Source organism: Solea solea, chromosome 11 (assembly GCF_958295425.1).
Source record: "Solea solea chromosome 11, fSolSol10.1, whole genome shotgun sequence".
NCBI classification, from domain to species: Eukaryota; Metazoa; Chordata; class Actinopteri; order Pleuronectiformes; family Soleidae; genus Solea; species Solea solea.
The window spans coordinates 2,784,064-2,807,862 of NC_081144.1; the positions used below are offsets into that span (position 1 = coordinate 2,784,064).

The window sequence follows — 23,799 nt, forward strand, 5'->3', positions numbered from 1 at the left end:
AACAGCTTCTGAAAGCTGAGAAGTTGCACATCAAAATTTCACTCGTGCTGTTGCAGGAAGCCAGCAAATCAGTGTCTCTGTCACCAGAAAGGGAAAAAGTGGGAAAAACACTTTTACATAGTTTCCATTTTTTTGGCCTGTTTTTGGACATTGAGACACAAACTCTTTTAAATACTGTTATACTGTTATACTGTTTAAATTATTAATTGTTAACACTATTTTAACATGCAGTACATTGTAAATAACTGCCAGATATTGAAAGTTATTCTGGAAAAATGGGCAAAATCACTTACTCACAGGACATTTTCTGGCCCTTTTTATGGTTAAAATGGGCAAAAAAGTCCAGAAGGACATTAGGTGTACATATATATATATATGTATGTATATATATATATATATATATATATACATACATATATACTGTATACCTAAGTATCCAGCTAGTGTCAGTCGGTCAGCATACAGACCTAACATTTCAGTATTTGTTTGTTAATTTGTTGTTGTGAAGCTAAACCTTTCAAATATCACACATGGAGCCCAGCTGTAATAACCACTCGTGTTGAAAGATCTGCAAGTCCCGAAATATGAATATGTATGAATTTTTGTATCCCTGTGATCACATGAAATCAATCATGATCCTATTGATCCTGGTCTGGTGGGATGATCAGAGCCAGAGATCTAAGGGTTTGGGGTGTGAACCTCAGAGGATTTTCAGATTCTAAAGTTAAGACAGGTTAGTTATGAATGAGTAGAAATTGTGTTTCAGGTCGCTCAGGTCAGTGCACTGGCTCTGGTTTCGCTCTGCTCTCATGTGTGTGTGTGTGTGTGTGTGTGAAACTGCAGGGATCAGGCACAGTTTATCAAAACATAGACTGGCAAGTCTATGTTTTACAAAATGTGATATGGCCACAGAGGTGGAGAGACTACTGAAATATTCTACTGCTCTAAAAATGTACTGAAGTTAAAGTAAAAAAGTAGCTTTTTAAAAATGTACTTTTTTAACGTGTCGTACAAAAAAGAAGAAGGGAAAATATCTCACATAAATTGTTTTTAATTAAAGGCAAACCTTTACAAATTAAAGTGCTGACAAAATAAAACATGTAAACATGTAATGTACCAGTCAAAATGGGTCAAAGGTCACAAATGTCACTCACTCAGGGAGCTTAATTAACGCCAATGCACCTGTCCTCATCACTCACCTGTCCTTAACGCTCACCTGTCCTCATCGTTCGCCTGTCCTTAACATTCACCTGTCCTCTGTCCTCATCGCTCACCTGTCCTTATCATTCACCTGTCCTCATAGCTCACCTGTCCTTATCGTTCACCAGTCCTCTGTCCTCATCGCTCACCTGTCACCTGTCACCTGCACCACGCACCTGCAGACTCCGAGTTCATTAACTGTACCGATGTACCACTGCCCTCCACCATCGCTCACCTGTCCTTATCGTTCACCAGTCCTCTGTCCTCATCGCTCACCTGTCCTTATCGTTCACCAGTCCTCTGTCCTCATCGCTCACCTGTCCTTATCATTCACCTGTCCTCATCGCTCACCTGTCCTTATCGTTCACCAGTCCTCTGTCCTCATCGCTCACCTGTCACCTGTCACCTGCACCACGCACCTGCAGACTCCGAGTTCATTAACTGTACCGATGTACCACTGCCCTCCACCATCGCTCACCTGTCCTTATCGTTCACCAGTCCTCTGTCCTCATCGCTCACCTGTCCTTATCGTTCACCAGTCCTCTGTCCTCATCGCTCACCTGTCCTTATCATTCACCTGTCCTCATCACTCACCTGTCCTTATCGTTCACCAGTCCTCTGTCCTCATCGCTAACCTGTCCTTATCGTTCACTTGTCCTCATCGCTCACCTGTCCTTGCCGTTCACCTGTCCTCATCACTCACCTTTCCTCATCGTTCGCCTGTCCTCATCGCTCACCTGTCCTCATCATTCACCTTCCTCATCATTCACCTGTCTTCTGTCCTCATCAATTACTACCAAAGTTTCCAGTGCATGAATTTTATTTTATTATTATAAATTTTTTTTACTCAGTAACAGATGTGATTTAAAACGTAGTGAAGTACAGTACTTCCAAAATACCTACTCAATTACAGTAACGCGAGTATATGTAATCCATTACTTCCCTCTCTATATGGCCAGATAATATGTGTATGATAGATATATCAAATGTGCTGCTTTGTGTTCCTGTGTTTCAGGCGATGTTAACCCCAGAGAGAGCAGTCCTTTCATATACAGCAGCGCAGCCGGCGATGTGGAAAAGAAGAACCTGCAATATGACGGCAAGAATATGGCTCTCTTTGAAGTGGGTGCTCTTTTGTTTTTGTTTTATTTTTTTGTCTTTTTTTAATAACCAGTAACAACCACACTGGGATTATGAGTATGAAAACACTTCATGCTGTTATTATGATTGTGTTTCTATGTATATTTTTTTTATTATTATTATTATTACAGGAGGAGATGGACACCAGTCCAATGGTGTCCTCTTTGCTCAGCAGTCTGGCGAACTACTCCAACCTCCCCACTGGCAGCAAAGAGCATGAGGAGGCAGAGAATAATGAGGAGGGGGCACGTCCATCTAAAAAACCTGTCACGGTACATATCTATCTCTCTACATATATATACTGTATATACTGTATGTATCACAACTACAACATAATCCAGAAATCTTTTATGGAGTAAGCAGCTCATGTGGGTGGAGTATGCCCAAATGCAGGTTTTAAAATGTTCCAATTCCAATCTATGACACAATTACGACTTTATTCTCATAATATTACAACTTTATTCTTGTAATATCATGACTTTTTTAATATTACGACTTTATTCTTCTAAAATTATGACTTTATTCTTGTAATATTACGACTTTTTGATTATTACTTGATTCTCGTCAGATTACTATTTTATTCTCGTCAAATTGCTACTTTATTCTCATAATATCACAACTTTATTCTTGTAATATTACGACTTTATTCTTGTAGTATTAAATCTTTATGCTTGCAATATCATGACTTTTTTCCCATAATATTACGACTTTTTCCCCATAATATTACAACTTTATTCTTGTACTATTACAAAGTTGTTCTTGTAGTATAAAGACTTTATTCTTGTAATATTACGGCATTATTCTCATAATATTACAACTTTATTCTCATAATATTACTTTTTTTCGATAATATCACAACTTTATTCTTGAAAGATTAAAAATGTAATTTCTCTTCAGTTTGGCCCTAATACTCCATCGTAGAAAGGTGCTATAATTTCCTACTTTGTCATTTAAATTAAGAAGAGATAATGGTGGCCACATGGTGGCGGGGCAGTGGCTAGCATTGTTTCCTCACAGCAAGTAGGTTACAGGTTCAAATCCCAGGTACTCTGCAGCTTCCTCCCACCGTCCAAAAAACGTTGGGTTTGGTGATTGGATTAATTGGCCAGTCTGAATTGATGAGACGTTTGTTTGTCTCTGTCTCTGCTCCGTCTTTACCCTGTGTCACTCAGGATTGGCTCTAGCTCCCTCATGTGTGAGGATGGAGTGTTGAAAAATGAGTGAAATGTGTGACTGTGTACTTTCCCTCCTTGAGCGGGTGTCAAAATGTGAGGAATGTTATAGGCCACGGGATTGGTTAAAAAGTAGGTGAGACAGCTCACGCACTGCAAAGAGCAGATTGTATGCATTTTACGACCGTTTTAGGGCCTTTTTACTGTTATCTTGTAAGGAGTGTACGCAGCACCACGCACGCACCTGCAGACTCCGAGTTCATTAACTGTGCCGCTGTACCGCCGCCCTCCATCTGCGTCAGAATTCTGTGAATGATGGGGACAGGTGAATAATGAGGACAGGTGAATGATGATGAGGACAGGTGAATGATGGGGACAGGTGAACAATGAGAACAGATGAATGATGAGGACAGGTGAATGATAAGGACAGGTGAATGATGGGGAAAGGTGAATGGTGAGGACAGGTGAATGATGATGAGGACAGGTGAATGATGAGAACAGGTGAATTGGCGCTAATTAAGGTCCCTGAGTGAGTGAGAAAGTCAAAGCATTTCTGACCTTTGACCCATTTTGACTGACACATTATGTGTTCACGTGTTTTTATTTTGTCAGCACTATAATTTGTAAAGGCTTGCCTTTAATTTAAAACAATTTATGTGAGATTTGTGTTCCCTTGTCCCTTTTGCACGACATAAGAAAGAACCCCAACCTTGTTAAAAAAGTAACTAAGTAACTTTTACTTAAATTTTAAACAAACTTCTTTTTTTTAATTTAACTTAAGTACATTTGTAGACCAGTAGGCCTACTTTTATTCATACTTTTCCAAATAGTGGTACTTTTACTTGAGTAGAATATTTTAGTGCTCTTTCCTCCTCTGAAGTCATTTGTTTTAGTCATTCAGCTGTTACAGTATGGTTGATTTAGCAGTATTTTAGTGTAGTAAAGGGCAGGGGGTCTGCAACTGTCAGCAGCCAGGCTGCTTTATTGTTATGATAGGTGTCTGGTCTGGACATAGAAGAAAAAAACAAAAAAGACTGTGTAGCAACTGCTACAAACAGACTTAAGGTAAGGACTCAGACGCAGATGTCCAGACTGAGATAATTTAGTTAATATTAAGTGATTTAGTTATTAGTTATTTAATAAAAGAGCAAGGGACTGCATTTACAGAGGGTTAGGACACCAATGAGCCACAGACATGTGATCAAACAAAAAACAAATCCAAAGGGGATCAAGCAGAAATCCAAAACAAAAAAACAGGGATAAACTCAAGTCCAGACCAAAATAACTGAGCACATACTCATGGTCAAAATGGCGACCTCCTCACAATGTAATATATTGGCCAGAAATATTTTCACAATTGTTAAATGTATTACATTCAGCAGTGAATTCTATACATAAGCTTATTTAGTGTTTTAATTACAGCTGTCCATGTTGTTATTTACTTAATTTCACATTTATTTTTGTTTGTTTTTGATATTAATCGATTTATTTTGTGTCATATACATGTTTTTATCATGAAGTATGCATCATTCCCTATCAAAACAAAGACTTTTACATTGAAACGTGTGAAATATCATCATGTATATCTTTATTGCGATATCATGACGGAATGTTGTGTTATACATGACATGTCATTTAAGACCATATTGCTCACTCGCTACCCATCAGTTGTTTTTCCCACTTTTTTCAGGCAGGATGTGACACAATGAATACTATAAACAATATAAAAAAATTAAACTGCCATTGCAAACTAGGAAGAATGGTTCATTAACTCAACACATACACCAACAAAGAAGAAGGAGGAAACAGCAGAGAGAAAGAGTGTTTACATCCATTTTGGAATGTGTGGGCCACCGTAGTTTCCCTGACAAGCTTCTGTTGCAATCTGAGTTCTCACCATTACATGTCCCTACACTTCACACATTTGACCTTTAAGAAACTAATTGAAGAAGAAATTGAAAGAAAATGCAAACTGACCAGAGTTTAACCCTTATTTCACCAGCATTGTCGTGTCGTTGTGTGTTTCCTAGGCCCCACAGTTGGGCACTCTCATGGGAGTGTACTTGCCGTGTATCCAGAACATTTTTGGCGTGATTCTCTTCCTGCGGATGACCTGGATGGTTGGGATCGGGGGGGTTTTAGGCTCCTTCGTAATCGTCTTCATGTGTTGCTCCACGGTGAGTAAAACTGTTGCATGGCTCTGCTGCTAATGTGACATACGAACTGGTGATTCAATGGATGGTTTAAGTATTTAAATATTAGATTTTGCAGACATGGCAGTAAAAATAGAGATAGAAGTTGTGAATTGGGCCTTGACCTTTAAAATGCGGTTCCCCATATAAAAAGTAAATAATTAAAACCACTTGTAAGGAACCGTTGGTTTATTATTATTTTAAAGTGATGATACACTTATACAGTCATAGTCATGGCTATTCAATATCTGCCAGTCACTCATCTTGTGTATTTTGGTTTGTTTTCACAGACCATGCTCACCGCCATCTCCATGAGTGCCATTGCAACAAATGGTGTTGTACCAGGTGAGTTGGAGATGGATGGATTATGTATTGAGTGAGTGTGATTGACAGAGGTGAAACAGTGGTGAACAGTGACTCCTCATGTCTTGTGCCTCACAGCCGGAGGGTCATATTACATGATCTCTCGCTCGCTGGGGCCCGAGTTTGGTGGAGCGGTTGGGATCTGCTTCTACTTAGGCACCACTTTTGCAGGTGCCATGTATATTCTTGGCTGCATTGAAATTCTGCTGGTAGGTTGCCTCAGTTATTTAATCATTGAATTTAAGATTGTTTGGTCATGTATCTTGTTGATTTTGATCAGACCTGAGTGTTTGTATGCGTACAGCAGCAGTGCAGGGGGCGTACCTCTCATGGTTTCTTGTTCCTCCTTCCATCTTCCCCATTGCTTTAGATCTACATTGTTCCTCAGGCAGCCGTCTTTAAGATCGAGGGCCTGGAGGGGGCAGAGGCGGAGGCGGCTCTCCTCAACAACATGCGAGTGTACGGCACCATTGTTCTGAGCTTAATGGCACTGGTGGTGTTTGTGGGGGTCAAATATGTGAACAAGCTGGCGCTGGTCTTCCTCGCCTGTGTCATCCTCTCAATCGTAGCTGTTTACGCCGGAATCATCAAGACGGCCATCGACCCGCCTGTCTTCCCGTAAGTGACCAAAGTCTCTACTGATGTCAAATGCAGTGAATTCATTCAGTCACACAGATGCAAACATAGACACAGACCAAGTCAAACATTTACACACAGCAGTGACAAAAAGGTGCTTATACTGTTTGTCTCTCTTGATTTCATTCCCATAATATATGCTACACTTTTGAAGAAGGGGGAAAAATGTATAAATCAAAGAAGAAGATATAGACACGCATATACACACTAATATTCATTGTAAATTTACTGTGAACTATTTGAAATGGAACCTCCATGATTCTATGGAAGAGGATAAGGACCACATGTAAACAAAATTAATTAATTAAAAAAATTCTGAATTCTGAGATTAAAGGCAGAATTCTGAGGAAAAAATCAAAATCCTGAGGGGAAAAAATGTATTCTAAGAATAAAATTTTATCTCAGAATTCTGGCTTTTTCACTCAGAAGTCTGGCTTAAATCCGACTCTTTTTTTCCCCCTCTGGCTATTTTTTTATTTTGTTTCCCAAAAAAATGACATATGGCCCTAATCTTCAGATTCAAATTGGATGCAAATGTGACTCATATCCGGACGTGTTTTCTTCAATTAAAATGTGCATAAAACTGGCCCAAAAGCTCAAAAGGACTATAGTCTTCAGCACAAGTAGAAACACGTGTGCCACTTGCACCAGCCGCTCTTGGCTGTGACCAAGGCGAAGTCATGCGGCGCGCTGTAAAACTGAGTCGTAAATAGGGTTGTCATCTTATATGCAGCAAAGCCAAACCAATGACACAATGTGAATGATGCCGCAATCAGCGGGGCAACCCTAGTCGTAAAAATCTGAGTGTTTACTTTCTGTAAACTCATTAAAAAACATATGAATGCATTCAGTGAACGATGAAAAATGTTTTTGTTGACTTCCTTCGCAGGGTCTGCCTCCTAGGGAATCGAACTCTGGTCTCCAAAGGTTACGACGTGTGTGCAAAGGTCATTGAGATAGACAACGAGACCGTCACCACCAAACTGTGGAGGTCCTTCTGTGATTCCGAGTCCCTCAACGCCACGTGTGATGAATACTTCAACAACAACAACGTCACAGAGATACAGGGAATCCCGGGAGTCACTAGTGGCATCCTGGCAGGTGAGCGATGCACACTCATCGTAAATGACATCACTGACCACCAGTCATTAATCAAATCCTCGCCTGTTTTTAGAAAACCTCTTTGGTAACTACCTGGAAAAAGGGGTGATCCTGGAAAAGCGAGGAATTGTGTCTGACGTGGATCCAGACAGTCCCGTGACCAGCTCTAACCGCTATGTTCTGGCCGACATCACCAGCTTCTTCACCCTGCTGGTGGGCATATACTTCCCGTCTGTCACAGGTGAGCATCATGTGCACTGCTGTGTGGGGTTCAGTAGTGTTTAGTGGTTTCACCAAATCTATAAATGTAAATGATGTTCCAGGAAATGTATTGTTCTTTAAATCCCACCGTGGTCTTGCCCCGTCTTACGTTACAGACCCTCTAACCCTTAACTGCCAAGGTCCTTCATTTCAAAATGCTAACCAGCTGTTGTCCTAAGTCCTCCTGTTCACGCGCCCCTAATGTATTATTGTTTCTGAGTATTCACTCAGAAACAACCAAAATGTCCACATTCTTGAGGATTTTCACATCCACGCAAATTAGCTCCGGACATATGTATCAGTTCATGCTCTCTGTGAGGGTTTTCCCTTTAATATGCTGTGAATCCTGTTTCAGATGAGTGCAAAGGTCAGAGCCTTTCAACCTTGCATATGTTTTACATTCACTTGATGTAAAGCACTTGTGTTGTGATGTATACACTGCATATTGTATGTTGACAGTGACAGTGGAAGAGCAGTCAGTGAGGTCAATGCCTGCTGTTCCCAAATATGGCTCCTCTGGTTTGAGTCAGTGCCAAAATGGTCAAAAAACACAAACTGAGACAAAATGACAGAAGAAAAACTAAAGCTAAACATTTGTGATTATTTGATCGTATCACAGGTATCATGGCCGGCTCCAACCGCTCCGGGGACCTGCGTGATGCTCAGAAGTCAATCCCCATCGGCACCATCGCAGCCATTACCACCACGTCTGCTGTGTGTATCCTTCAGTGCACCTGCTCTTTAACTCTGATATCATCTTTTGTTTTCATGTGAATTAGTCTTCATATGTTTTCCCTAACAGTTAGTACTGCAGACATGTCCTGTGTGGTGCTGTTTGGTGCCTGTATAGAAGGAGTGGTTCTAAGGGACAAGTAAGGAAATCCAATTTTAACATTTGTAAATTTAATGTACAGCTTTGAGTTCGAGTGTTTTTATTCAACATTACTCTATACTTACATTCTCATATATTTCAGATTGTACTTTATTACACCACAACATCGCTATTCTACTTGACTTAAGAGCCATATTATCAGTACAAAATACAGTATTGTCAATTAATAAATGAGGACACAACATGGCGTGTACAGAGCAAGTTAGACTGTGTGCGCAGGTGACGGAAGTTGTGGCATATGCTAAAGTGAAGCAGAATAATAACAAGAATTTCCACTCATCGCTCTGGAGCTGTACGTTGACACCCCACCCACAGGAGACCACTGTGGTGATTATCACGCCACACTTTATTCAATTTTCACCCCGCTCCTGTGAAATCTTTCACTGCTCGCTCCAAAAAGGAAACAGTAGGTGAGTCTCACTACATGCACACCTTTCCCTGACAGGCAGCCTGGTGCTGGTTCAAATCCCAGTACACGTCAAGACACGTCATCCTTTCTCAGATATGCATCAGAATCATGGTGTGAGCCAAACTGGAGCGAGAGATGATGTGACACTCCAGTGCTCGTCTCCTTCTCTCTGCACAGGTTTGGTGAAGGCGTCAGTGGCAACCTGGTGATCGGGACACTGGCGTGGCCGTCTCCATGGGTGATTGTGTTTGGCTCCTTCTTCTCCACCTGTGGTGCTGGACTCCAGAGTCTGACAGGAGCGCCACGCCTCCTACAGGCCATCGCAAGGGACGGCATCATCCCGTTTCTGAGAGTGAGTACTACTGGCGTCACAATCTCGTCGCTATAAGATACAACTATTATTATATTATTATATGTTCATAATTGGTCTCAATGAACGTAAGAGCTTCAATCAGTTTTAAAATGTTGCTAGCGTCTGAAAAACTTACAACAGGGGTCTCAAACACGTGTGCCGTGGGTCACTTGTGGCCCACCAATCAATTTCATGTGGCCCACCACTCAATATCAAGTCTGTTTTTGATATTTATAGATTAATTTAGCATTATAGATTTGTTTGTGTGTGTGTGAGCTATATATCACTCTGTATCAAAACAACAAAATTATGTAAAAAAATATTGTTATTGGATTTTTTCCCACACAATGGGACTTTTTTTTCACTTGACTGGCCCCCTCCTGACCAGACTAGATGCCCAGTGGCCCCCAGGTCATTTGAGTCTGAGACCCTGGATTTACAAGAATCATTTATCTTATTAATGAATCCCTCAAAACTAAGCTAAAGCTTTATTAAGGTTTGTAGAAAATTGCTTTGAAAAGGACATTTATTTGTCGAGTATATCTCTCAAACACACATTACATCACATGTTCTGGAAGCCAAAGATTTGTATTTGCACAGTTCTTTATGCAGATACTGAAGCTGAAAGGTGAGAAATAAGTCATTGTGATCTGTGTGGTGCATGTGTTGTGTTTACTTATGTACATATAATGGTCATTTAAGTGCAGGTTAGTCTTGAAATGATTTTACAGATGTCTGACAGTATTCAGTTTTCTGTGTTTGTCCACATGCATTTAATATTTATAATAAAGTTTGATTGATTGATTTGATGTCATCCACGTGTCGTGTTGTGTTGCTGCAGGTTTTTGGACATGGCAAAGCGAATGGGGAGCCCACGTGGGCTCTCCTGCTCACGGCCAGCATCTGTGAGATTGGCATCATCATCGCCTCCCTGGATGCAGTCGCACCTATACTCTCCATGTAAGTACAACACTGTACTGTGTTTTAATCCCTGTATACACTAACTGTAGGTCAGAGCCTTCGGACTCTGTGCTCGCGTTCTCTTCAATGTCTTTGTCTCTCTCTGTTTCTGTCGCCCCTTCGTCTTTCTGCAGGTTCTTCTTGATGTGCTACATGTTTGTCAACCTCGCCTGTGCACTGCAGACTCTGCTCAGGACGCCAAACTGGAGGCCGCGCTTTAAGTTCTACCACTGGTGAGTTTGTGTTTGTACGTTTGGTGCAGTCAGTGGTTTACAGCCTCTTGAAAATCCCTGTTATCCCACTCATGTGACCTCCTGTCTCCTGCAGGGCTCTGTCTTTCCTGGGCATGAGTTTGTGCCTGTCCCTCATGTTCATCTGCTCCTGGTATTATGCCATCGTAGCCATGTGCATCGCTACCTGCATCTACAAATACATAGAGTTCTGTGGGTAAGTGATCGTTATGACAGCATGTGCGGCCAGTGTGTATGGTCTGTGCCGGTGTAGGTGTGCTAGCATTTACACAAAATTTAGGTCGTAGAGAGGTTTGCAGACGTGGAAAGCATGACCCAGACCACGTACAGTAGGTAACATGCATACAGTGCATACAATGAGAGTATTATTGTGTGCTGTATCAGGGCTGAGAAGGAGTGGGGTGATGGGATACGCGGCATCTCACTGAGCGCGGCTCGCTTTGCTCTCATGAGGCTGGAGGAGGGACCACCACACACCAAGAACTGGAGGTCAGTCGACGCCATCTGTCACTTTTAAAACACTCACATTGTATGTTGAATTGACAAGTTATGTTAAGTTACAGTGATTTACTGTCTTGTTTGACTCTCCTGTTCTTTGTCATCTTTGTCAGGCCTCAGCTCCTGGTCCTGGTGAGTGTGGATGCCGAGCAGAACGTAGAGCAACCTCGTCTTCTGTCTCTGACCAATCAGCTGAAAGCAGGAAAAGGTCTGACCATCGTTGGTACCACAGTTCAAGGAACCTTCCTCGACAACTACGCTGAAGCACAGAGGGCAGACCAGGTCGGTACAGCATCGCCTCTTTCTACTTTCTGACCATACCACCGATGTGATAACTCACGAGCAGCTCCGTGTGTCTCTGCAGTCTTTGCGTAAGTTGATGGAGACAGAGAAGGTGAAGGGATTCTCGCAGGTGGTCACGTCCAATCTGCGAGACGGGACGTCCCACCTGATCCAGGTCGGAGGCCTGGGAGGTCTGAAGCACAACACCGTGATGGTCAGCTGGCCCCGTAACTGGAAACAGCCCGAGTATCACCAGCACTTCAGGAACTTTATTGGTATGTTTTTGGTCATGAGTGAAAAGTTTAAATTTATGTCACTAAAAAACAGTTTTTATGTTTATATCTTAAAGTAGTAGTTTTAGCAGTTTTTTTTAAGTATGGTTGCGGGGGTACAAATAAAAAATGATTTTAGCTACTTAACTGAAGACTCACTTAATAAAAATCTATGCCTGCTTAAGTCTATTATATTTAACTCCTCATACCAAAGTCCATTGAGAAAATCAGCAATTTGACATCACAGCACACAGGAGTTGTAGATCCACTGCTGCTTCCATCAGTAAGTTCAAATGTGTTCATTTGTGATTTCAGTGTTTGAAATTCTTTGTTCAGATTTACCGAAGTGACATAAACATACTAAATGAGGCAGCAGTAGACAAGCAGAGCCTGTTTCCCCACATGCTCAAAATGCAGATTTTCTCTATGGACTTTGGTGCAGGAAACTAAGCAGTTTACAAACGTGCCAGCCAGAAAAATGGTGAATATATTATTGTTTAGAATTAAGCAGGCGTAGAAATAAATGTAGGTTTTTAATGATTTATCATTTTCTCATTTAATATGCTAAAATAAACAGCCCTTCTTCATAGTTTATCACAAGTAATTTCCATCTGTGCTTTTGCAGAGGTGGTTAGAGAGACAACTGTGGCCAGTCTGGCCTTGTTGGTCCCGAAGAATATCTCCAGCTACCCGTCCAATGGAGAGCGCTTCACTGAAGGCCACATAGATGTGTGGTGGATTGTGCACGACGGAGGCATGCTGATGCTTCTGCCCTTCCTGCTGCGCCAACATAAGGTGAGAAACAATTGAGGAAAATGACGTAAGCGATGATGGAAGCTGGTCGTTCATTATCAGTAAGTGTTCCTGCTTTGTCTCAAAGGTGTGGAGGAAGTGCAAGATACGCATTTTCACCGTAGCTCAGATGGATGATAACAGTATCCAGATGAAAAAAGACCTCATCACCTTCCTCTATCACCTGCGCATCAGTGCTGAGGTGGAAGTGGTGGAGATGGTGAGAAAACCAGTCTGACACACTGTTCACAAACACCTGCACCAAGCAAAGGAGCTTTGCTTTGGACAAATAGTTTTTTATCTACATGCAGTAAAATTGCCATGACTTATACAGTACTATGGTTTTTTTAAGCTGGAAGGCGACATCTCAGCCTACACGTACGAGAAGACACTAATAATGGAGCAACGATCACAGATCCTCAAGCAAATGCATCTGACGAAGAATGAGAAGGAGAGAGAGGTGAGCAACGTTTACTGGAGCTGTAAATACAATTCTTCAAAACACTTTTATATATGTCGATACGGTTTAGCAAACCGTGAAAGAACATCAAATTCCCCTTCAAGGACCATGATTAAACACAAAGAGCAAAGACACTTCAGAAATACTGTTCATACCTACATTTGTCACAAAGATAAAGGTGAAAATTGTCTTTTTTGTGTTTAAAGTGTTTAATTCCATACTTAAGGTCTCTTTGTGACGTGGAGTTAATGTGCAGAAACTCGTATTTAAAGGTGGCTTTACACCTTTAAATACAAAAGGTGGTTTGTGCATGATTTCCTGTCACCAGAAAAGTTAGTTAACACACGCCTCGCATTAATTCAGACATTTTTCATTATCGCTCGGTCTCAGCTGGAGCAGGAAATTGGTCCATAAAGGTGTTAGTGTCTGGACTTGTTTGCACAGATCTGAGGGGGAAATACGTTCTGCAGGGAAATTACAAAAGCTTTTCCATCTCTTTACTTATTAAGTTCTTTTTATATGTGACTACAGATACAGAGCATCACTGATTCATCCCGTGGGTCCATTCGCCGCAAGAACCCGCCGACTTTATGTGTCCAGCACTGTGCTGAGGAGGGAACCAGCATGGCAGAAAAAACAGAAGCCGAGGTAATGCTGCTGCTGCTGCTGCTGCTGCTGCTGCTGTTGTGCTGCATTTAAAATGTCAATACTGTAAAAATCAAAAGCATAATATGAAATAAAAAAGGTTATACATATATTTTAAAGGTTTGTATAATGTCTTGATGGACAGAAATACATTTTTACTGTTTACTGTGGAGAAAATGCCTGGTTGATGCTTTAAGTCAGAGGAGACTGACCAGACTGGTTAAAAGACAGTTTATATCTATTGCTTTCCACATAATTGCTTTTTTGCACTTCCCATCATACTTAAAGGAGTCAGGGAATTGCCCTCAACTGTGTGTCCTTGTATTCTTTGACTGCTTAGTTGTAGAAATGTGGGGACCACTGGACTTCCTCACACCATGGTTAGTGTCTTCTTTGTTGTCTCTTTTGACCAAAAGAAGCGTCTGTCACAATCTGTGCTACAGGGATCACAAAGGATGTGCAGTTCACACGGAATCAAACTGGACAGAAACATTCTTATACTTGTTTGTATGTTGTGAAAATAACAATTACAGCAATGTTTTTCACACAGTGGCTGCTCAGCGATTTCCCTCTGGTTCCCCGAGCTTCACCTGAACTGACACTTTGTCCCTTCCCTGTCTTTCATGGCGTCATCACACTGTTATGTCCCTCTCTCTCAGTCTGTGGCTATCTCCAACTCAAAACAGGTGCAGCTGGTCCACAGTAAGAACGCCTCGACGCCGACCAGCCCCACCAGTCCCCCGTCCTCCGCCACCTGGACCGACAGCAAGGGGAAGAACCTTCTGGCGGTGAGCCCAGAGTCGGGCAAAGACCTCTTCAACATGAAGCCGTGAGTGACCCCTACTGCACAACATGCACACGTGACACATGACACACATATCAGGACACGGGTCAGTGACCGCTGTTCCGAGGTTTAAAGCGATATGTGAACCTAGACCCCTGACAATGACCCTGTTTGCATATCACACATACTACATTTAATCCACTTATTATGGTTATTATTTCCCTCCAAACATGCTTCAGGGAATGGGAACACCTGTGAGTATTCACTCTAAAGCAAGTTGAAATGAGAAGCTAAGAGTCCCTAGTGTGACGTGATGTTTCTTGCATCAGGAACCAGTCGGATTTGAGGCGCATGCACACAGCAGTGCGGCTAAATGAGGTCATCATGAAGAAGTCAAAGGAGGCAAAACTCGTCCTGCTCAACATGCCCGGGCCGCCAAAGAACCGTGTTGGCAACGAAAACTGTATCCTTCTGCGTTACAGGTTTCATTTATGCTTAAGCTTATTCTTTCCCATGAGAAGAGGATGTGTTAAATGTTGGTAAGATATCACTGACTTAAAGATCCCAAAAAGTAAAGTAAATTCAGTGTTTCTTGAGGCTGGAGTTAAAACTGAAAATAGTTTCCCTCCAAAAGGGTGAAGATGTCTCTTCTCTACATGTTACCGCAGCATTTATGTTAATATTCTGTAGACACGCCGCATTTTACATGATTTTTAAATTTACATGTCATTTAGCAGACACTTTTATCCAAAGCGACTTACAATGAAATTGAGCCAGGGGTGGAGTCGAACCTGCGACCATTGCGACCATGATGTCTTTCACACACACAGAGTACCGGTCTGAACCACTGAGCCACTCCACTTATCACGTAGTGTTTTTATCACTTTACAGGGACTTTAAAGGTCCAGTGTGTAACGTTTAGGATGGTTTATTGGCTGGAATGGAATATACTTAACATAACTATGTTTGTTTCCTCCCTTGTTTCATATGTACTTTAGTATATGCGTTTTGTATTTTAAAGCGGAAGCTTACTGAGCAAACGAAGAAGAACGATTGATTCTTACAAACTGGCCTTTAAGCGAGACTGGGATTAATACAGTAAGCGTTTGTGTCTCAAGCTGGTTATTGGCGACAGCAGCACACTCAGCGAAGTCAGTGCTAACCTGAACTACCCCTTTAAAAGCTAGTTCAAGCCAACACGTTTGGATGATTTGCTTTTGTTTCAGGTGACATGAGTTCATCTGTGTTCATCTTTTATTGGTTGTACATTGAAAACATGCTGTCGATTCCTTCACTGTGATCGTCCCTCAGACATGGAGTTCCTTGAGGTGCTCACTGAAGGTCTCAATCGGGTCCTCTTAGTGCGTGGAGGTGGACGTGAGGTCATCACCATCTACTCCTAAAGGGCTTTTAGATCATCATCATTATTATTATTATCATTATAATTAGTATAACAGACGCCTACATAGACTCTGCCCTCTCCACCCTCCGATTTGTTCCAGGAAAATCGTGTGTCGTGCTCAGTGTTTACAGCTTTTGTTACTGTCTTACAAGAATTATGCAACAGTCACGTTTCTCTGTTCTCGGCTTGTCAGTTGAAAAAAGCAGATGTGAATATGTTTAGGTTTCTTGTTTTATTGGCACGTACAGTCGTCCTAAAGGTACATAGAAGTAATAAAACTTCACTGTGCGTTCCTTGGAACATGCAGAACAAAGGATAATGAAGCTGTTGAACAGAAGACCAAGCAAAAGCAAATCAATTAAAGGGATTTACAGTTTTAGAAAAACAAGAAAAGAATCATCACATGACATCAGTGTTCTCTCCTTTTAAAAGTTTCTTTTTCTTTTAAATTTTTAGAATTTTTCTATTATTTATCATTAGTGTTATTTATGCATTTCACATCTTTTTTTATTAGTATTATTGTTATTATTATTGTGTAGTTTGACGCACATGTGGAAGAAGATTTGTTTCCTCTGATCGGAGACAAATTCACTAGTTTCTGAAGAAATACTGCAGTATGTGCAGTATTTATGGAGTAATTATGAAGCGTTAGTAAGAGTTCTTTTGTCACGTTTATTTTTTTTGGTTTTAAAAAGTCTTATTTTTACTCTTTTGTAAATAGAATATGACAATATATAATTTCAACTTTTTCATTTTCATCACTGGGTAGAAAGCACATAATGGGAATAAAAGGGAATTATATAAAATGATTTTAGACCAGGCATCGCTAATGAACCTAATTATCTGAAACAAGAGAGAATATTCATTTATGTTTGTAAAAAATATATATAATAGTAAGATTAAAGATGTTTATTGTCAGAGTCGCTTAAAGATTTTTGTTTTATATGCCAGATTATTTAGTTTTTAATGATTTTAAGGATTTCAGATTAAAATATTTTGAAATTATATTTATTTGCTTATTTGGAAAGATTCTGTATTTTATGCATGGTATGTGCACAGGATTAATGAAGTCATTACATTTCAGGCATTCATGCTCTGAGTTGAGTTGCTTATTATTATCTCTTATCTTAGCATCAACACTGGAAACAGTAAGGGAAGATATTTAAAAGGTTAAATAAATTATATTAACATAAGAATGTATCATATAAAACATAAGAGTGGTCAAGATCGATCAACTTCTGTAACTCGAGGCAAGAAACCAAATCGGCCGACGTCCCAAATATTAAACTATAAATGCAAATGCAGATGTATAGAATAATGACATTTTTGAGGAATCTCATGTTAGATTATTTTAGATTATTAAATTATGATGATTATCCTGCAGTGTACCGTTCTCTCATTAGTGTTGGTGTTTGTGGTATATATAATGTATATTTAAAGTCATTTTGTGCATGGTTGAGTCATTTTTGAGCATTCATTCACGCACATGTGCTGTTCTGTCACAGACGTGCTTGTTCGCGGTCAGTAGGAGTCGGATCACTGTAGATTATTTTGAACCAGAACATGCACAGGTTATGATATTCTAACACATGTAACGTGTAACTGACTGTATCATTTAATTCCCCCCTCTCTCTGTCCCTGACCTTTTATGGCTGTTAAGTTTTTTTTTTTTTCTTAATTAATTTCTCACAAAACATTAACATCAGTTAACAGGTATGACTTTTCATTTTCCTACATATTTATGTACATGTGCTTGTATGTTTTCAGGTCATGGCGTACACAGAACCTCACCTCGTCATACACCGTTTAACTCCTTAGTGTTTCCCTCATAATTCTGAAAAATGTGAATCTGTGAACTTTGAAACAAAACCCAACAAACAACGTCTTTAAATCTGAATAGTTCTGTTTCCTTTGTACAACAGTGGTGTCATTGTGCTGCAGGTAAATCAGTTACCCATCTGCAAATGTGTAGATTTAAGAGCGCGCGCGTGTGTGTGTGTGTGTGTGTGTGTGTCTGTGTGTGTGTGTGTGTGTGTGTGTGTGTGTGTGTGTGTGTACAGTTGAATGTAGATCTCGGTTTAAAATGGAACATTTGGAGACAGATCTGTGATTTTTAGGCTTACATACATGAAGAAGTCTTGTGTCGATGCCACAACTTTTATTGGTATAGTTTGTCTTTTGTAGTTGCAGTTGTGTACAAAGAATGGTTTTAAGAAAAACGCATAATGCAATCATTTAATTATACATTTTAATATAACTGCCTGTGTGTCGTCTTTTTTCTTTTATAGGTTCATTGGTAAAAGTGTCAATATCCAGTCCAAAGTCCTGGAAAATGTCCCAAAAAATTGAAAATATTTAGCACGTTTAAACAACCACAAGGATATTTCTAAGAAGGCTCTGAGAAAATAGAATTCAATCATAGATTAAAGTAATTCATTCATACATACATGTTTTCATGGCCAGAGGAAACCCACGCACACACGGGAAGAACATGCAAACTCCACACAGAACGGTGGGAATCAAACCCAACACCTTCATGCTGTGAGGCAACAGGGCTAACCACTAAGCCATTGTGCCGCACGACTACTCAAACAAAGGAGAATCACTTCCTTTTCTACTTCTCCTTATGCTGCAGTGTAATCTCTTTGCACGTCACATGAAAGGGTTAAAGAGCGTATACGCAATCACCAGCTGATGAAATAAGCTACAGAGATTTCTCTGGACAAAACATGGTGGACATGCACTGAGCTGAACTTGTCAGCTGAACCCAGATTGATTTTAAAAGTCTGTTTGCTGCTGAACAAACTTTCTTTCTAGAAACTGTTCTCACTCATATTTACAGTGCAAAGGTTCACATGGAAACACAAATATTAGTGCGTATTATTTCCTGTCAAATAATTCCACCTTTTTTTTTTTTCTATTGTGCATTTGAAGTGGTTTGAATTCAATAATGCAGAAAAACTGCTGATGCATCAGACCGGGCGCATGTCTTGCGAATCAAAGTCCGCACAGCTATAGATAATCTGTGCTGCAAAACAAATCCCTGTCATTTGCTGCAAACAGCCGTCAGAATGGAGACACGGTCATCCAGCCTCCGCGTGAGTTTACCTGCGTTTGTGTTGATCTTTGAGGCCGTGATCGTGGCCCTGTACGCCTTCTTTGTCACCTACGATGAGCACGCCGACGCCAGACTGCAGAACAACCACACTAACCCTATGGACAACGCCGTGTACAGGGACTATCCTATCTTCACTGACATACAGGTCATGATATTCCTCGGCTTCGGGTGCCTGTTGGCATTTTTCCGACTGTACGGCTTTAGTGGGATGGTTTTTAACTTCCTCACCGCGACGTTTGCCATCCAGTGGGCTATTCTGGTGCAGGGCTACTTCCAGTTCAGCCACGATGGTAAGATACACCTCGGGGTGAACAACCTCATCAATGCGGAGTTCGCCTGTGCTGTGGTGTTGATCTCCTGTGGGGCAGTGCTGGGGAAGACCAGTCCGCTGCAGCTGCTGGTCATGGCTCTGCTGGAGGTGCCAGTGTTTGCAGCCACAGAATGGGCCGTGCTGAAATATCTGAAGATTAACGACGCGGGGGGATCTATTCTCATTCACCTTTTCGCCTGTTACTTTGGACTGGGTGTCACGTTTGTGCTGTACAGGCCTCGGTTAAATGACGGCCATGCAAAGGAGACCACCAGCTATCAGTCTGACATGCTGTCAGTGATGGGGACCTTGTTCCTCTGGGTGTTCTGGCCGTCCTTTAACTCAGCGCTGACCCTGAAAGGAGACGACCAGCACAGAGCCATCCTCCATACCTTCATTGGCCTCAGCGCCTCCACGCTCACCGCCTTCGCGCTCTCTGCGATGCTTAATAAAAGCGGAAAGCTCACCATGGCTGACATTCAGAACGTCACTCTGGCTGGAGGCGTGACAGTCGGGGCGTCTGTGGATATGATGATTTCGCCCGCCGCTGCGTACGCTCTGGGTATACTGGGCTGCACCGCATGCATGCTGGGCTACAAGTACTTGAGCCCGTTCTTGGCGCGGCGCTTCAGGATCCAGGATCAATGTGGAATACACAACTTACACGGTCTAACAGGACTTATATCCTGTGCTGCAGGGATATGTGCCATCCTGGTAGCCAGTGAGGAGGTTTATGGCCCCAGTTTATATGAGATCTTTACACATCGCGCTCCCGTGGAAGGAGATCCCAGACTGCGAGAACTGCAGCTGTTGATTCCTGGTTTACAGCCTGGTCTGGGGAGGACCGCCCAGGAACAGGCTCTCTTCCAGGTCGCAGCTGTGTTCTCCACCATAGGCGTGTCAGCGCTAGGAGGCATCGCCACCGGTTTCATCTTAAAACTGCCGTTCCTTGCGCCTCCGTCTGATGATTTCTGTTTCGACGATAAGCTGTTTTTTGATGTTCCTCCCGACTATGACACGCCGCTCAAACTGCAGCTGCTTAGAGTTGTCAATGAATCTGACTGAAACGGGACGTCTTTGTAAGTAATGTAATTAATGAACCTCCAGCAGCGGATTACACGTATAGTGACTAATAATTAAAAGGCAGAGTAGGCAGGATTACATAATAACCTTTGCAGCACATCAATCAAGTGATCTGAGGGACAGAACGACACTTCTTCCCTGGGCTCCACTTACAGCCCTGTGAAATTCCCGACAGGAGACTTTGACAACATTCAGACAACATTGACTGAACCTGACACAGTAATGCCGCTTTTCCACAATACAGTTCCAGCTCGACTCTACTCTTTTTTTGTTTGTCCATCAGTGACAGTACCTGGTACCTGGTGGGGTTTTTGTTACCTGCTCTGACGAGGTTCCAAGTGAGCTGAGCCGATACTAAATTGTGACGCCAGACGTTCTTGTGTTTGTCGGCTGACGAGAGGATCCAGAGAGAGCTGTGTTTGTGTCGCATATAAAACGACATCACTGCAGTTTCGCGTAGCTATGCTATAATGACCCCGCCCACATTGAGGAGGTACTGAAAACAATGTGACTGATACCCAAACCGAGTAGAGTAGAGCCGAGTAGAGTGCTAGAACTGTATGACGGAAAAGCACCGTTAGAGAAAACTGAAGCGTACTCTTACTGTCACACAGGTGGATGTTTGTGGTGCTTTTATTTATGGTTTACGACAAACAACAAAGTGATTGTGACCTCCACAAGGAAGTCATTAATACCCCCATAAACGCACGTACATCAGCACAGATAGACAGTCAGTTAGTCTTCATCACCTCTTGTTGAACTATAACTGCTGCTAACTAGTTACATAATCCAACCATCATGCTTTATATTGCGTTGTTCTCCATCGCGGATGCCTTCAACCGCCTGTGTTTTGTCTTCAATGTACTGTCGTAAATACAGTAGTAAACCACCACGAGGTTAATCACTCATTATACATCTATTTATGAAGTGTTTACACTGCATTTTCAATAAATGCCATTTAAATTCACCTTATTTTAGGTTTCACTAAAAGAACTTGAAATGATATATCATCTGGTGTGACTGAATCTGACCCAAACCTGACAATCATTTCTGGATTTTTGTCCAAACTTGGCCCGAGCCATTGGGTATCCACGCTCTAGACTGGATGCTCCTGCATTGGCAGGGTGCTTGTGCAGGTCTTTACGATCTTGAAAAGTGTGTGAAAGTCTTGGAAAAAGTCTGCATAAAAGTTCAGAAGGTAGGCATGCGAGTATAAAACTTCATGAAGTCAGGGTCTGGAAAAAGTCTGGAATTGTTAAATGTTTAACATGTAACATAATGTTTAAACACCAGCATCAACACCAACAGCCTACACTGCAAAGAAACTGAAATAAAATGGCATCTGAACTATGAACTCAATAAAGCGCATGTTAATATGGGCAGAGCATTTCTGAGATTAAACTGATAAGAGGACACAGAGCTGTGATCTCAACACATTCCAGTGCATGAAAATAAATGTTTCTGCTGCCTACGGCATTTTTAAATTGTTTACATTCATTATATTGGTGGTGACCACTGATAATAATGAAGAAGGGTGCAGCAGTTCTGTCTATCACTGTCTAATACAACCATTTACTTTATTATTTATTATCATCATCATCCTCCGCTTATCCGGGGCCGGGTCGCGGGGGCAGCAGTTTCAGCAAGGGACCCCAAACTTCCTTTTCCTGAGCCGCATTGACCAGCTCCGAATGAGGGATCCCGAGGCGTTCCCAGGCCAGAGTGGAGATGTAATCTCTCCACCTTGTCCTAGGTCTACCCCGAGGCCTCCTCCCAGCTGGACGTGCCTGATATACCTCCCTTGGGAGGCGCCCAGGAGGCATCCTCACCAGATGCCCGAACCACCTCAACTGGCTCCTTTCAACGTGAAGGAGCAGCGGTTCTACTCCGAGCTCCCCCCGGATGACCGAGCTTCTCACCCTATCTCTAAGGGAAAAGCCAGCCACTCTCCTGAGGAATCCCATTTCGGCCGCTTGTACCCGCGATCTCGTTCTTTCGGTCATGACCCAACCTTCATGACCATAGGTGAGGATAGGAACGAAGACTGACCGGTAGATCGAGAGCTTTGCCTTCCGGCTCAGCTCCCTTTTCGTCACAACTGTGCGGTAAAGCGAATGCAGTACCGCACCAGCCGCTCCGATTCTCCGGCCCATCTCCGGCTCCCTCGTCCCCTCACTCGTGAACAAGACCTCGAGATACTTGAACTCCTTCACCTGGGGCAAGGAGTCATTCCCTACCCGGAGAAGGCAATCCACCGGTTTCCTGCTAAGAGCCATGGCCTCAGACTTAGAGGTGCTGATCCTCATCCCGACCGCTTCACACTCGGCCACGAACCGATCCAGTGAGCGCTGAAGGTCGCAGGCCGACGAAGCCATGAGGACCACATCATCTGCAAAAAGCAGCGACGTGATCTCAAGCCCGCCAAACCACAACCCCTCTCCCCCACGACTACGCCTCGATATCCTGTCCATGAAAATCACAAACAGGATTGGTGATAAAGCGCAGCCCTGGCGAAGGCCAACACCCAGTACACCCAGTAAATAATTATTATTTATTATACTGCATGCAAATGTCAAAGGAAAATGAGTGATGAACATTTTCTTTTTTGACTAATCTGACCACAAAAAGAACTGCACAGCAGGGGTCTGTGGTTTCAGGCCTCATGTTTGTCCTCTACATCAACAGAAAACATACAACCTTCACCACAACACAGCCTCTGACAATCAGGCCATAAAGTGAGGAGGGCGTCGCAGCAGCGTATGCAAAGCAGGCAACGGTGTGTGTGGCATCAAGCTGTGACACGACCACCTGAGATAAACTGTCTAAACTGTTATAGACCCTTTTCCACTGTAGGAACATTTGAAAAACCTTCAGCATGTTTCCACTGAAATTACCCAGGGATTTAAAAAAAAAAAATAATAATTATTAAACAATAAGTTTCTAGTAATAAAAGTTCCTGATTAAGTTGATGGAAAATTGGGCTAATGACATTACTGTGAAAACACTCATGGAAAACAGGAAAATAACAAGCAATGAAACAGAAACAGCTCAGACTAAACTTGCACCATGTTAGTGCCAAATAATTACATTTGTTGTGTTTACTACACAAAGTTAAGGAAAACATAAGACCTCATGAAAAGAAGCTAATTAAGTGTTGAAATAGAAAAGTACTGCTGTTTATCTCGGCTGTTTATGAGAGAGAGAGAGAGAGAGAGAGAGAGAGA

At 41.9% G+C, this 23,799-nt stretch overlaps 1 protein-coding gene across 3 annotated transcripts in view; it reads left to right on the forward strand.

Annotated features, from left to right (window-relative positions):
• The window catches only part of slc12a5b (solute carrier family 12 member 5b), a 41,919-nt gene extending 19,965 nt beyond the window's left edge, over positions 1–21,954 (forward strand). Inside the window, exons 5-29 of one of the 3 annotated variants that reach the window (XM_058643544.1) lie at positions 2,216–2,322; positions 2,472–2,612; positions 5,543–5,689; positions 5,995–6,049; positions 6,146–6,276; positions 6,438–6,685; positions 7,593–7,804; positions 7,878–8,045; positions 8,685–8,783; positions 8,880–8,937; positions 9,544–9,718; positions 10,560–10,678; positions 10,813–10,911; positions 11,006–11,125; positions 11,314–11,418; positions 11,541–11,709; positions 11,792–11,984; positions 12,607–12,776; positions 12,862–12,993; positions 13,126–13,233; positions 13,765–13,881; positions 14,565–14,707; positions 14,902–14,916; positions 14,992–15,125; positions 15,974–18,283. In XM_058643544.1, the coding sequence (XP_058499527.1) occupies positions 2,216–2,322; positions 2,472–2,612; positions 5,543–5,689; positions 5,995–6,049; positions 6,146–6,276; positions 6,438–6,685; positions 7,593–7,804; positions 7,878–8,045; positions 8,685–8,783; positions 8,880–8,937; positions 9,544–9,718; positions 10,560–10,678; positions 10,813–10,911; positions 11,006–11,125; positions 11,314–11,418; positions 11,541–11,709; positions 11,792–11,984; positions 12,607–12,776; positions 12,862–12,993; positions 13,126–13,233; positions 13,765–13,881; positions 14,565–14,707; positions 14,902–14,916; positions 14,992–15,125; positions 15,974–16,065 (3,257 nt within the window). In that variant the 3' untranslated portion in view covers positions 16,066–18,283. Of the gene's footprint in view, positions 1–2,215; positions 2,323–2,471; positions 2,613–5,542; positions 5,690–5,994; positions 6,050–6,145; positions 6,277–6,437; positions 6,686–7,592; positions 7,805–7,877; positions 8,046–8,684; positions 8,784–8,879; positions 8,938–9,543; positions 9,719–10,559; positions 10,679–10,812; positions 10,912–11,005; positions 11,126–11,313; positions 11,419–11,540; positions 11,710–11,791; positions 11,985–12,606; positions 12,777–12,861; positions 12,994–13,125; positions 13,234–13,764; positions 13,882–14,537; positions 14,708–14,901; positions 14,917–14,991; positions 15,126–15,973; positions 18,284–19,261 lie in introns of those variants that run through there. The other 2 variants (XM_058643545.1, XM_058643543.1) reach the window with 2 other exon arrangements.
• The last annotated feature ends 1,845 nt before the right edge of the window (positions 21,955–23,799 follow it).